General features: G+C 44.8%; 1 protein-coding gene across 4 annotated transcripts in view; it reads right to left on the bottom strand.

Annotated features, from left to right (window-relative positions):
• LOC149308181 (netrin-G2-like) overlaps positions 1-12803 on the bottom strand; it is a 98426-nt gene extending 85623 nt beyond the window's left edge. For 3 of the 4 annotated variants that reach the window (XM_089535268.1, XM_089535270.1, XM_089535271.1), the window contains exons 1-2: positions 12754-12803; positions 7699-8766 (exon numbers count right to left, since the gene is read on the bottom strand). In XM_089535268.1, coding sequence (XP_089391394.1) covers positions 7699-7911 — 213 coding nt within the window. In that variant the 5' untranslated portion in view covers positions 7912-8766; positions 12754-12803. Of the gene's footprint in view, positions 1-7698; positions 8767-9256; positions 9311-12753 lie in introns of those variants that run through there. The other variant, XM_089535269.1, reaches the window with a different exon arrangement.
• Between the last annotated feature and the right edge of the window lie 1278 nt (positions 12804-14081).

Here is a 14081-nt window from a genome sequence, read left to right as displayed (position 1 = left end):
GAAAGGTACACACAGCACTCTGCTCTCCCACAGAAGGGAATAGCTGATGGGCTCAGGAGGGATGGCTACTGGGGCTGTCATTGCTGACCCCTCTCAGCATCTGCAGCCTGAGGTGGCCGCCCTGCACTTAAAGGGTGGTAGACATTATGTGGGCAGTAGCTCACTGTCGGAGAGCAAAGCAGTCTAGAAACAGAATAAATACAGGGAGTACTGAATCACAAGCTTTCTATAAGTTGTAAAAAGGGTGCAGAGAATATTGCTGAAGTGTTGTTTGAACCTTTACCAAGGGCTCCTCTTCAAATGCAGTTTGCATGCAGTTGTTCGTAGATGGGTAGGTCCTCTTGGATGAACTTATGAAAAGCTTACATTACCTCCTTTTTTCCTACTTCTGGTGAACCTTGGTTACAACACATTACAGCTTCAAAAGGATTTTTAGTGTATTATCTTTTGCTGCTCCCTTTCCCATGGTATGAACCCTTTAAACAAAGCAAGACGGGTGTATTGTGAATCAAATGCTGCTGCTGAGCTTTGAGCCACTGAAATAATCAGCAATTATTAATATAGTACTGGGAAATATGTCAAAACATGAAGAAAAGGGCTTCATATTGTGAGGGGGGGGGACTAAAAGAAACAGTATTACCTCCATCCATTCAATTGTGGTTGTTGTTGTGTGCCTTCAAGTTCTTTCTGGCTTATGGCAACCCTATGGCAAATATCTGCATACAATCAGTTGTTCTGAAATGCAAGACTCAACTATTTAACTTGCAACAGCAACTCGCTTGCCCTGTGAACTGAGGATACAGATCACCTACCACCATAAAATGCAGGCCTCATTTAGAAATAGTAGTCATTTTTATCTTTAGTAGATGGCTAGCGAGACAAATGTGAATTTACTACTTTCTGAGGTAGTCTGTTCCACTGTTTAATAGCTCTTGCCACCAGAAGTTGTTCCTCCTGTGTAGCTAAAATATCCTTTCTTGTGTTGACAATATCTGCATAGCAAATAAGAGGTTTTAGAAGATAATCACACTGAATTCTCACGGTTCTCATTTACCGTCTTCTTTTCCCTCCCTGCCCCTTGACACTAGCTACCAATTATGTCTTAATGTAAGCTGACATAGGACCAGGACCTTATCACACTAGCAAAATCCCATTCAGACATGGAATTTAAACTAGATTTAATTTAAAAAGAAACAAAACAACCCCACAAATACGGGAAGTTTATCACACGACATTGCTGGCAAAGTGAAATAATGTGAAAATTTTGTTCTCCGGTAAACTGGAGAAAAACAACAGCTTTTTACGTTCGGGAAGTTCCGAAAGGGGTGAGGAGTGCCAAGAGAAACAAAGCCAAAACAGGGCCAAATCCAACTTGCCATCTTTGTCTGAAAACCTAAAACACACTGAGAGTGTTATACAGATTTGTCAGGGTCACCATGGCACATAGATTGATGCTCATCACAGTGTTAGTAAAGCTCTGCCAGGGCAGAATGCTTTGGTAGGTCTTGAACTGGAACCTGCCAGGGGTATGTCGGAGAGGGAAGAGATTAGCAGGGAAGCTGTGAACTTCAGCTGGCCAGGAAGGCTGGTTAGACAAGACCACTGTCAGAAGCCATTCCAGTAAGGTGCTACTGGGAAAGACAAGGGGGCAACTGGAAAGCAAGGCCCTTTCTTTTGCTCAGGATTTGCTTTTCCTCCTCTTCCTTTCCCATCCCTTTTTCCTTTTGTGTTCTACCTTTATACATGATAAACCTTCTGGCAGCAAATGTCTTCTTTTTGTTGGTTGTTTGCAAATTACTCTACGAACCTTTTTGGCTGAGAAATAAGATAAAAGCACTTTAAAAGAAGAAAGAAAGAAAGAAAGAAAGAAAGAAAGAAAGAAAGAAGTGGTCTCTGGCCTAAGCAACAAAGATACTGACACTCTTGGGAAGCACCCATGCTTCATTGACTTTAGCTTTCATCATAGATCTACTACAGGTCTGTTTCCATTACATCTGCCTTATGTTCTGCTAGTTTATGATTCAGGAAAAGGTGAGGGGTGACTGATCAATATTGTGGTGGGATCCTTTTACTGGCTTGAACTCCTTCCCTCGGAAGGGTATCACCAGGTCAGCTGGTTTGCCTCTCCAATGTCTCCACCCCTAATCTTAAGAGCGGACAGGGTCCAAACCAGCCCAGCAAAATTTTCAGAGGGGGAAATACACTCTGTACAAGATCAGAAGCACTCTGCCACTCATAGACTACTTTGCCTCCTCCAGATCTCAGTCACAGCATCCCAAGTTTGGGGACTCATATCCAGCAAGCCAAATAAAATCCTGTTCTCTTCTTTTTTTTCTTCCTCCCTCAATCCATAATTATGTCCAATACGTAACTGTCAGGCACCTCCAACACTAGTTCTTAATTCTTGGCAACAAAGACATGGAAATGATTTTTAAAGTGTGTGTGTGTATGTGTCTGCATGGTGGGGAGGGTCTGTCCCCTAATGCTCCTCTCCATCCATTATTCAGCATCCCCAAGCCGATAATGAGAATCTAAAACCCGACCTTTAGGTTTTTCTGAGTGTTTACCTTTGATCTTGGGGCCATCATTATCTTTGTGCCTTGTTATGCAAGGCAGCACTCTGTCCTCAGCAGCATTTTGCTGAGGCTGTACCATTTAGGGAGGGGAAGCAAGACAGATCCTGGTGCCAGAAGATGGAAAATTGAACAGCATCTGTTGCTTTAACCAAGGCTTGGGAAAAGTTACTTTTTGTACTACAGCTCCCAGACGTGCACACAGCACAAGTGATTTTTTCCCTTCCCTCATCAGACAGAACACACTTTGTGCGTGTATATTAACAGATGACACAATCGAATAAGACATTTTCCTGCACAACCCTGGCTGGAATAATGATCATAGAATCAGAGTTGGAAGAGAGCACATCCAGTCCAACCCCCAGACATGCAGGAATATACAATGAAAGCATCCTGACAGGTAAGGAATGAGACTCCGCTTCATCACAAGGTAGCATCTTCTACTGTCCAACATCTCTTACTGTCAGGAAGTTCTTCCTACTGTTGAGGTGGAATCTCTTTTCCTGTAGCTTGGATCCATTGCTCCATGTCCTAGTCTTGCTCCATCCTCAATATGACATCCCTTCAATTATTTAAACATGGCTGTCATGTCGCCTCGTAACCTTCTCTTCTCCAGGCTAAACATACCCAGCTCTCTAAGCTGCTCCTCATTGCTTACAAAGCCCTCTGGAATTGTGGATCAGAACTGGACACAATATTTCAGGGTGAGGTTTGACCAAAGCAGAATAGAGTAGTGCTATTGGTTCCCTCAATCTAGCCTACTGGTGCAGCCCAGAATCATATTGGCTTTTTTAGCTGCCACATCAAACTGTTGTCTCATGTTTAGCTAAGACTCCAAGATCCCTTTCACTTGTACTTTTGACAAGCCAGGTTTCCATCCTGTATCTGTGCATTTCATTTTTACTGAATTAAACTTTTTAAAAGTCTGGATGAATGGTTAAAATAAGTAAGAACCGTGGATAAGTGTCTCTCTACTCATATGCATTTGAACATCCATAAGAATGCCCCTACGGATCACATCTCACTGGCCAGATTCTGATTCCTCCTATCCTAAAAAAACAACTGAAATTAAGGATGAATGAGCATTTTGTTTCAGTTAGTTTCTTATAAGAATTTACTTTTATAAATTCCTTCATTTATGGGATAGAAAGAAACAGAGATTTTAAAAAAATCAGGTGGAGAAGAAGCTGGAACTGAGAGATCCATAAACCCAGAAGTGTTTAGGTGCTGGGTTTGCACTTGTTTATTCAACTACCTTAGTTTTACATTAGTCCTTTTTTTCCTGAAAGCCTGTTAATTTTAACCATCTACACAGCAGACAAATCCTTTTCAAGTTGCTAACAGCTCACATGTTGAATTTGGCTAGTAGGAATAGGGTGGAATTAATTTCAAGCTTGTTTTGGAAAGACTTAGCAAAATTCACACATTTCCTCAAATTCAGCATGGAAAGAATGAGAATTTTAAACATCTAACGGAGGAGAAAGTGAAAGGGACAGATTTTCTCATCCTAATCCAAAACCATGAACTGGCTGCCTCTGATCAATAGAGGTTTGGACAGACAGATGAATAGTGGCAGAAACAGTTTGTCTAGTAAGGTGCAGATGTACTATGACAGCCTCCTGCCTGTCTACCTGGAGAAAAGAAGGTTTACCTCCAGGTAGAGATGGCTCTTCTCTCTTCTTTCCAACCTATCACAACATTGGAAAGGAACAGTTAGTAGATAAGTGGTCAGGCAAACATGGAAACTCTCCCTGCCCATTCTTATCTGATCACCAGCTTTTATATTTGGATTACTGCACTTCTATTAATGCTTCTCAACATTGGTTTATAAATCTGCAGTTTTTAAAATGTGGCCCAATGCCTCAATCACATGCATAGTTATTATTGGCCTTACTATTTCACAGATGGTGAAGGGAAAGCAAAGAGAAGACTGTCACACATAGACACATGCTCATATTGATTCTGTTTCTGACTGTCACTGAATTATGGAAATGGAGGACCATAGACCTGGAGCATACCCCTAAAGACTGCCCAGCCCTTGACAAAGCTCCTGCATTTCAATAAACAAATCTGTCAATTTCCATTTCTCCCATATTTGATTTTTTTTAAAAAGTCTCAAGTTCTTTTCAAAATATTTAAAAATTATATTATATAATATTACATTATACGCTACAGAACTATTTTAACGCATTTTACAAAAGCAAAAGTTGTGTTAAATTGTAACCAAAAGCAAAATGAAATTAAATTCATTTCTTAGAAATACAATAACAATTTAAAGTAACAGAAGGAGAAAGCCAGCTTGAATACAATGAGTTTAGTACGAATCATCACTTGTCATTGGATTTTGGCTATTGTCATGACTGTGCACACCGCTTTGCAAGAGTTCAAAATAAAAACTCCCTGGCTGTGGGGAGCTTACATTATAAACCTCCACTTACCCCAGGGAAACAACAGAGAAAGGGGTCAAGAGAAGACAAGGAGAAGCAAAGGAAGAGCATGCATTTGATTCTGTTACAGGTGCTGAGGCTTGGTTATGAGGCTTAGCTGAGTGCTGATTTTGCAAACTGGGCAATGCAGCTGGACTGTAACTTAACAAACTATCTAGACTTACTGAGCTTCAGTGGGATGTCAGAAACCTGGTTTCCTTCAACGGTTTGGACTACAATGGACATATCCAGTAAACCACTGGCATGCTGACTGGGTTTGGTGGGAGTTTTTATCTAGCATGTGGAAGGCACTGGGTTGGGGAAGGCAAGGGTGGATGGGCAGTATGTTGAAAGTCTACCCCTGTCCCATTTCCCATTTATCTCTATGGGCTGCTTTCCTGTTTCCAAAGAAATTAAAAGTGATGTGAAAGTCAATTCTAGTTTCATTTAAAGTGGTGGTGGTGTGGGTTAAAACAAAGTCCGGAAGAAGGGGTACATCTATTTCTACCCAAGGATCACAACACCAGAGGGGCAATAAATGCAGTTGGGTTCTGATAAAGTATGCAAAAGCTGAAAAAAAATTAACCTGTGTATTTGTCATCTCTCCCACCTTCCCCAAACAAAATCAAGACAGCATAGTTCTCTCTGACATTTCATTTTCACAAGGATGGTTAGGAGCAAAGGTCACCACACCTAACCTTACAGTGTGTGACTGTGTGTGTGTTTATAGATATGTATGTGTATGTATACCTATACACATACATGTACATGCACATGCAGATGGCGTGATAATGTATACATGTTCTAGAATTTAAGTTAACAAGTGCAAAAAACGCTCACAGTTTTGCATAACACAATGAATTCCCTGCCAGGCATGATCACTAGTCTAGGATGAGAATCATGTACTTCTCCAGATGTTGATGGGTTATATTATTCTTAGATTCTCAGCATCCCTGAGCATTGGCTATGCTGGTTAGGGTCAATGACAGCTGCAGTCTGACAACATCTGGAGGGCCACATGGTTTCCCCCTGCTGCCCTGAACTGCTGCTGCCCTACTGGAGAGGCATCTCCTAGCTGACTTCCCCTTCCCATTTTGACAGTTAACACAGCCTGCAGGACCCTCTTTCTCTCTGAATGGGGTTTCTAGGGGCTCTTTTCAAGGTCACATAACATTCAGTACAGCATTCCACACGAACATCATGATACACCCATGATGACAGAAAGACTGTAGGAGGCACAGGAAAGAGGACTTAATAGTAGTCCAAACTACTTGTTTATCTAGAGGACCACAGGATGTTGCATTAGCTAGATCAAACCATTAAATAAATACTAGATAATACTGGCCCAACTAGCTCAGTATTGTCTACACTCAATTTTGTCCTCACTGCCACAGTTCTCCAAGATTCTGAACAGATGTTTTTCTCAGCCCTGCTTGGAGGTGCCAAGGACTATATCTGGGCCCTACCAGATGAGGTGCTTCTGCCACGTTACAACAGTAGTTCATAAGAAAAGAAAGAAACACTTTGGACAACTTCTGGCAGTTTAGACCGCTGGACAACTTCAGGAACGTCTATACCAAGACCTGTTGTATGGCTTTAAGCTTATGGGAGCTTCTTATTTCCTTTACAACCTCACCAAGGTCCACCAGAACCTGAGCAAAAGACTCAGAAGGGAAGAATTCTGATTCCAGGAAATTGTTTTGAGAACCCAAACTGAACAGAGAACGTGCTATTTCCAAACAAAAATTCACTGCTGGTCTCCCCAAACTTTCTTCGTTTCAGATATATAATTTCAGGGATATGCATGTCATGTTATTGCTAAAAAAAACAAAAAAACTGGGAGCCAGAAAACCTTAACAGTCTGCTGTACATTGCCCAAGGATCTACCGGTAAACCTTGAACTACTTTCTGACACCTTGGCCTCCCTCCAGTGACAGTGGCTTTCCAGGTTTTCACAAGCACATCTTTCCAAGCCCAACCTGGAGATGCTGACAGGCAGGAACAGAACTCAGGCCTTCTGCATGCAAAGCAGATGTCTTGTATCCATGTACCTAGTGTTGCCTTCTCTGACTGGCAACAACTCCCCACAGTCTCAGGCAGAAGTCTTCCCATCACCTGCTGCCATATTCTTTATACTGGAGATGTCATGAGTTTATTAATTTATTTATTTTTAGTGTTGCATGCCTTCAAATCATTGCATCCTACTTATGGCAATTGCAAAGTGAACCCATCACAGGGTGTTTCTAGCAAGATAGGTTCAGAAGAGGATTGCCCTTGCCTTCCTTTGAGGCTGAAAGTGCGATCCAGTGGGTTTCCATGGCTGAGCAGGAATTCAGATCCTAGTCTCAAGAGTCAGAGTCTAGTATTCAAACCACGCTGGCTCCCATTTATTTATGCATTTAATTTATGTCCCACTTCTCTCACAGTGCAGAACTCCACATGCTCCAGTCCCAGTCCCAAGGGGAGTGAACCTAGAACCTTCTGCAAAACAGGACCCTTGTTTAACACAATGTGGTCTGTACTACACTCCCACAGCTTCTTTCCAAAGAGCCTCTTGAGTTCTACAACACTCACACCCTTAGAAGGAATTTGTGTCCTCCTCTCCCTCCTACTCCCAGAGCTGTCTCATTTTGACAGCTCTTGCTTTCTCTGGTGAGATGTAAAACCACTATGGAAACTGAACCAAGCTTTCTACTCACATGAGTGCAGAATCTCTCTGGGGGATTCCCACAGGTGATTCCTGATGGATCCACTCTCACCGTTGCGTAGTCCTTCATGGGCCCCGCCTTGGGCTGGCAGGCGTAAAACTCCCACATTGGCCCATCGTCCGTGGTCACCCAGGATTTGCAGATGTCATACTGTCCCATGACCAGTGGGAGGCAGTGCAACAAGAAAGCAGCGTGGTGCAACATGGCAGCTGAGGCCAAGCGCAAGCTTCTTGGGCAACAGAGATGCCTGGTCTCTGGAGCAAGGCCGATCCTGGCTTAGGGGAGGCTCTCCGGATCAGCATGGAAGCTCTGCATCTAATCCAAATGCTGAACACTGAGGCGGTCCGGATGATGGCAACAGCAGTTCTTCATTCAAAAGAAGAGTCTTTGTTTAAAGGTGCCAGGTGTGGAGGTCGTTTTGCTTACTGGACATGGGCTACTTTTTCTGAGCCTCTTGGATCAGTAGTCCAAAGCGTCCCTTAACTTCATTTTCTTTTTTTGGTACATCGACAATCTTCCAAGTCAGTGTGAAAATATCTAGAGGTGACTCTCTACAATCAATCAATAGAGCTATCAAGTTCTGATTCTATGATGAAATTTGACCAGTGGAGGGCAGGGTTGGAGGAAGAAGCCGAAGAGGCTGTGCAGTCGGGGATGGATTGGGTTTTCTTCAACCTTTCCCCATCTGCCACAATGTGAACCTTTCTAAAGTGCTTTCAAGTGGCAATATGCCTCATTTTGTTATATGAGAAAAGATCATGGAAATAGCTGTATATTGGCATTCTATGGAAGTCTGAAAATGTATCAATCAACTCTTTGGAAGTTTGAATTGGCAATTTTTGTCATTTGAATGATTACTATGATTTTTAAAAACAGACTCATGGATTTGTCCTTTGCGGTTTGTGTCTTCTTTGATGGGAAAAAGGGAGGCACATGGAGAGGGAACTTCGTATTAATGATTATCCAAAGCTTTCTGCGACAGACTGTCCATCTTCTTCCTGAGTTCCTGCTTCTTCTTGAGGATATGGAGGAAAGAATTTAATCTTTCACCAGCAGCACCTGCAGCAGTTTAAATTAAAAAATAAAATAAAATTAGCGGAGGGGGAAAAAACGGCAAAGATGTATATCAGCAAAAACAAGACCCTACAGAATAAAAAGAATATGTAAGATCTGAGAAAGTTGATAAGTTTGAAGAAAGTAAATATTGCTGTTATTGTATTAGAAAGGATGTGCAAAGGATTCTTTCCCCTCACTCTCACAATAGTCAGACATATTGTTATCTGGGAAGGAAGGACAATGCAGGTTCCTTATGAATAAAAGGATATAAGTAAAAACAGACCCCAAACAGGGAGGATTAGACAAAGAGGTTGGGTGGACGGACTGACGGATAAGTCTGTACTAGCCAAGGCAAATAAATAGTGCAGCCAGACAACCAGAGAAACAGTCCAGCTTCCACACAGAGGATTTATTTGGACAACGAAATTTAATAAAAAACAATTTGAAAGATTAATCACATTTAAGGCTCTTCTAATACACAAAGAGCAGTGACCTCTCTCGGCGTTCGCTGGAGTTTAATCCAACGTCTCTGCAATCTTGCTTGCTCCCTTTCCAATAGAGCTATTATATTAAAAAAAAGAAGTGGAGGGGAGGAGGGGAGAAGGAAGGAAGGAAGGAAGCCAGGAAACCTGAATCACAAATCAAAATGACTAAGAACAAAATGTACACTCGCATGGTAAAGCCAGAGCCGAAACTGGTTTTCTTTTCATCTCTCTCCCTCTCTCAAGACACCCAGACAATCTCCCTGCAAAGATTCTGCAAAGTACAGTGATGCTCTTTAAAAGAAATGGCCAAATCTGCCTTCTACTTCCCTCTCATTCCACAACGTTAACCCCATTAAAAAGCTGCTAAAGTAAGACGCCCAGCATTGCCTTCTTCCTGATCTTTTCCCAGTTCCTATAACATGGACCTCAGATGGATGCACTTGCAGCCACTCTTGGGAAGGAGAGAGCTTTGCCTGAACTAGCTCACCTGCCTTTCTGTCCCTCCTCTTTAAGGAAGGAAAAAGGCTCAACTTCCTAACCTGACATTAAGGCAGGTAAGACTAGTAGGAAGCGAGGATCTTGCCTTGCCTGCTTCCTCTTCTCTCTGAGTGGAAGAAGTGCCTTGGTCCACAACAAACTCTCCAAGAAAGGGGCTGCTTTTGAAGTCATGGGAAATGGAGGGAGAGGGACGGAGGAAACCAAGAAGCGGCACAAGAAAGAAATTGCTCTGTGAGTCTTTAAAAAATCATCATTTCCACAACACTTCAAATTCATCACAAGCTCTCATGATGCTAATAGCATAAAAGATTTAAAGAGTTGGTCACAAAATCCACATTTGGTTCAGGGTAGGTTTGGAAGAGGGGGAAAAAACATGACAACCATCTGACAAGTCTATTTTGGGAAAGATAGGGGGGGAAATATGCGTTGGACTGGAACAATTTGAGGCAAAAAGCAAATTAAGTAGTACAAAGCGATCTCTAATATCAATTGCTGTGTCGCCGCTCTTGTTCCCGGCCACAGATCTCCAGGAATAAAAGTCAAACAGAAAAAGCAAGCGGACAGATTTCAAAGGTATCTGTTCTGAAAAGCCAAATGGGAAGGTGTGCCTCTCTTGAAATACAAATCCTAGCATTGGAACATGAGAGATGCTTCGTCCAAATCTCGCTCTCGGATAATATGGCATGCTTTGATGGGAGTGAGTTGGAGTTGGTGTTCGGTTTGGAATTAAAGACTTGGCCACCATTGAGTTTCCTCTCCTACTGCAAACATAAATAATAATAACAGATATATTATATATATATATATATATATATATATATATATATCCACTTGATATTATTAAGAAATGGCCCTTCCCAGGAAGAGGGTAGAATCAATGGTTTGATTTCCTTTTAAGAGTACAGAGCCAGTCGCAAGGGACCCAGTGTTAGCCAAGCTCACCAAATTAGATTTCATCTGTGTATCTGGACTTGGTTCTTTTCTCCTTTATTGGATTAACATGCTTTGAAATAAAGAGGCAACCCACAGTTACAACACCCTGCTGGGGAATTAAGGAGCAAACTTGATTGTCCGCCTGGCAATTAAACGCAGTCTTTCCCAGAAGTGGTACTTTTCAAAGAGAGGGGGCTCTGAGCATGAAATGGAGCGGTGCTTCTCCCACTTACGCTCCCTTCCCTCTTCGCAGTGATAGCGCTCTTTTCATTCTCTTTTAAAGACTTGTTGGAAATAGCCTATAGAAACACCATAATAAAATGCGTGGACTTGGCTCAGAGGAGACATCCAGTTCCCGAGAGAAAGGCTGCCATCCTCAATATATATTCCTCCACCCAGATGGCTCAATGTTTCCTTCCTTGAATGCATTTGGCTCCCACAAGGGATCTCTGAGCATGAAGATGCTTCAAGGATGGAGGTAAGGAAAGGAGGAATGAGGGAGCCATGGCACAGGATGGCCTCACTTCTTCCTTACCTACTTGCTTTGGGGCTCTCTCAGGATCAATTGTACGGGGAAAGGAGGAATGGCTTTTTGGCAGCAGCTGCAGCATAAGTCACCAGGGAAGGAGAGCCCAGGAGGGTCTTTGGAGGGATCTTGCAAAAGTCACAAGAGGAGAGGAGAGGAAGCCAGGTTTTGTGGAGAGGGAACTTGAAGGGCTGCAAGAGCCAAACACTCCTGGGACCAAACCTGGTGTGTTTCGGGAAAGTTATGTGCAAAGGAGCCTTTATGGGGGGAGCTGCTGGGGTTTGAATGCTCCAATCCAGCCTCGCATTTCCCTTCCTGCAAAACCCAAGGCAGCCCCAGATCCAGCCCAAGAGGGCACCGACCCAAAGGAGAAAGTGGGGCAGCAGCAGGCATGGGACTTCAAGTGCCCCCCCTCTCTCTCTCTCTCTGTGGAAGGACAGAAGGGGAAAGTGTGAGTGGAAGAGAGAGGGAGGGAGAGAGGGATCCAGGCCCCCTTCCCTGACAATCAGCAAGAGGGAAAGGAGTGATCTCATCTCCTGATAGATATGTATTTGGGGGGGAAGGGAGTGATTCAATGGGGGCATTTTAGTCACACATTCGCAAAAACACAGAGAAAGAGAAACACGGAGGAAGGAGGGAGGGAAGGAAGGAAAGAAACGAAGGGAGGGAAGGGAGGAAGGGAGGGAGGAAGGAAAGAGGGAAGGAGGGAAGGCAAAAAGGAAGGGAAGAAGAAGGGAAGGAAAGAGAGAAGGAACGAGGGAGGCAGGGAGGGAGAGAAGAAAGAGAGGAAGAAGGGAAGGAAGGAGAGAGGGAGAGAAGGAAGGAAGGGAAGGAAGGAAGGAAGGAGAAAAAGAAGGAGGGAAGGAAGGAAAGGAAGAAGGGAAGGAGAGATGGAGGGAAGGAAGGAAGGGAAGAAGGGAAGGAGAGATGGAGGGAAGGAAGGAAGGAAGGAAAGAAACGAAGGGAGGGAAGGGAGGAAGGGAGGGAGGAAGGAAAGAGGGAAGGAGGGAAGGCAAGAAGGAAGGGAAGAAGAAGGGAAAGAAAGAGAGAAGGAACGAGGGAGGCAGGGAGGGAGAGAAGAAAGAGAGGAAGAAGGGAAGGAAGGAGAGAGGGAGAGAAGGAAGGGAAGGAAGGAAGGAGAAAAAGAAGGAGGGAAGGAAGGAAGAGAAGAAGGGAAGGAGAGATGGAGGGAAGGAAGGAGGGAAGGAAGGAAGGGAAGGAGAGATGGAGGGAAGGAAGGAAGGAAGGGAAGGAGAGATGGAGGGAAGGAAGGAAGGAAGGGAAGAAGGGAAGGAGAGATGGAGGGAAGGAAGGAAGGCTTGTTATCAAGCGAGGTCCATGGAAGAGGTGTCTCTTCCTCTCCAGCCCTCGGGATCCAGGGCTTTCGAAGGAGAAGCAGCATCCGATCCCCACAGAAGGCTCCATGGGAGTCCGAGGGGTCTGCGCGGGAGGGCCATCCAGACCGACCCCGGCCCTGAGAGACGCAGCTTCGGCTGGGACCGGTGCCTGCCAACCCCGCATCCCTCCCTCCGCCCTAAGAAACTTTACCCGCGGGATCCAAGGAGGAGCAGCAGGAGGAGGAGGAGGAGGAGGAGGAGGAGAGTCTCGGAGGCGGCGGCGGCGGTGGTGCTGAAGGGATGGCCTTCTGGAGCTCCGTTGGGCCGCGAAGGGTGCCTTGGGTCTCCCGAAGTTGGGGGAGGAGACGGAGGCCGAGGAGGCGCCTTCCTTTGCTTTGCCTTCCTTTCCTGGGCGAAGAGGACCAAGTTCAGCTTTTTCCCTCCGAGAAGAGACTCCGCTCTCCGCTCATCCCCTCCTTAAGCCCCGCCTCTTTTCAAAAGCCCCGCCCATTAGGGGCGGGGCTAGACTTGCGGAAGCCGGGAGGCGGAGACTCGGCTGTCCGCTCATCCACTCGTTAAGCCCCGCCTCCTTTCGTAAGCCTCGCCCATTAGGGCGGGGCTAGAGGGTACGGAAGCCTGGAGGCGGAGGGGAGGCGCCTTCGGCCGCCCAGGACGGAGGAGACCGTCCCGGCGCCTCCCCTCCGCCTCCAGGCTTCCGTACCCCTCAAGAAGAGTCCTCCTTTTCCCGGACGCGCCCTACATACACTTCAGCCCAGTTCCACAACAGTCCTCCATCTTGTAGCATGACTAAGAAGCAGACTTCTAGGGAAGGGTTTTGCTTTGTTTGTTTAACACTCGTCCCTCCATATTGGCGGAATTGATCGATATGTCCTCTCTAGGAATCTCTAGGTCCTCCAGCGCAACTCTATGGTCAACTGTCATAACTAAGAAGTGCGTTGAAAAAGACCTAGAGGGAATAGCACACTTCTAGGCCTTTGTAGCTCCTCCAGTGAAACTCTGTGGTCAGTGTTGGCCACAGAGTTGGGCTGGAGGACCTAGAGATTCCTAGAGAGGACACTCTACTAGGCATTTGTAGCTCCTCCAATGCTACTCTATGGTCAGTGTCTGTCAGACATTGACCACAGAATTGCGTTGGATGACCTAGAGATTCCTAGAGAGGCATAAACATGGCGGTTTTGTTATTTGCGGGGGGGGGTTATATTGGGGGGGGGTCTTCTGCCCCTATACACACACACACACACACACACACTCATCCTGGCATTGATATTTGTGGATTTGATTATTCACGGGTTTGATTAATAATGTCCTCTCTAGGAAAATCTAAGTCCTCCAGTGAAACTCTATGGTCAACTTTAACTAAAAGTTGCACTGAAAGACCCAGAGATTCCTAGAGAGAACTTTCTACTAGACCTTTGTGGCTCCTCCAGCACAGTTCTATGCTCCGTGTCTGTCGGACGTTGACCATAGAGTTGCCCCGGAGGACCTAGAGATTCCTAGAGGGAGCACTCTACTAGGCAT

This window comes from Sceloporus occidentalis, unplaced genomic scaffold (assembly GCF_023333645.1).
Source record: "Sceloporus occidentalis isolate IW3139 unplaced genomic scaffold, rSceOcc1.0.p SCAF_8, whole genome shotgun sequence".
NCBI classification, from domain to species: Eukaryota; Metazoa; Chordata; class Lepidosauria; order Squamata; family Phrynosomatidae; genus Sceloporus; species Sceloporus occidentalis.
Note: the sequence above shows the minus strand (reverse complement) of the source record. Positions and strands in the feature narration are given on the sequence as shown.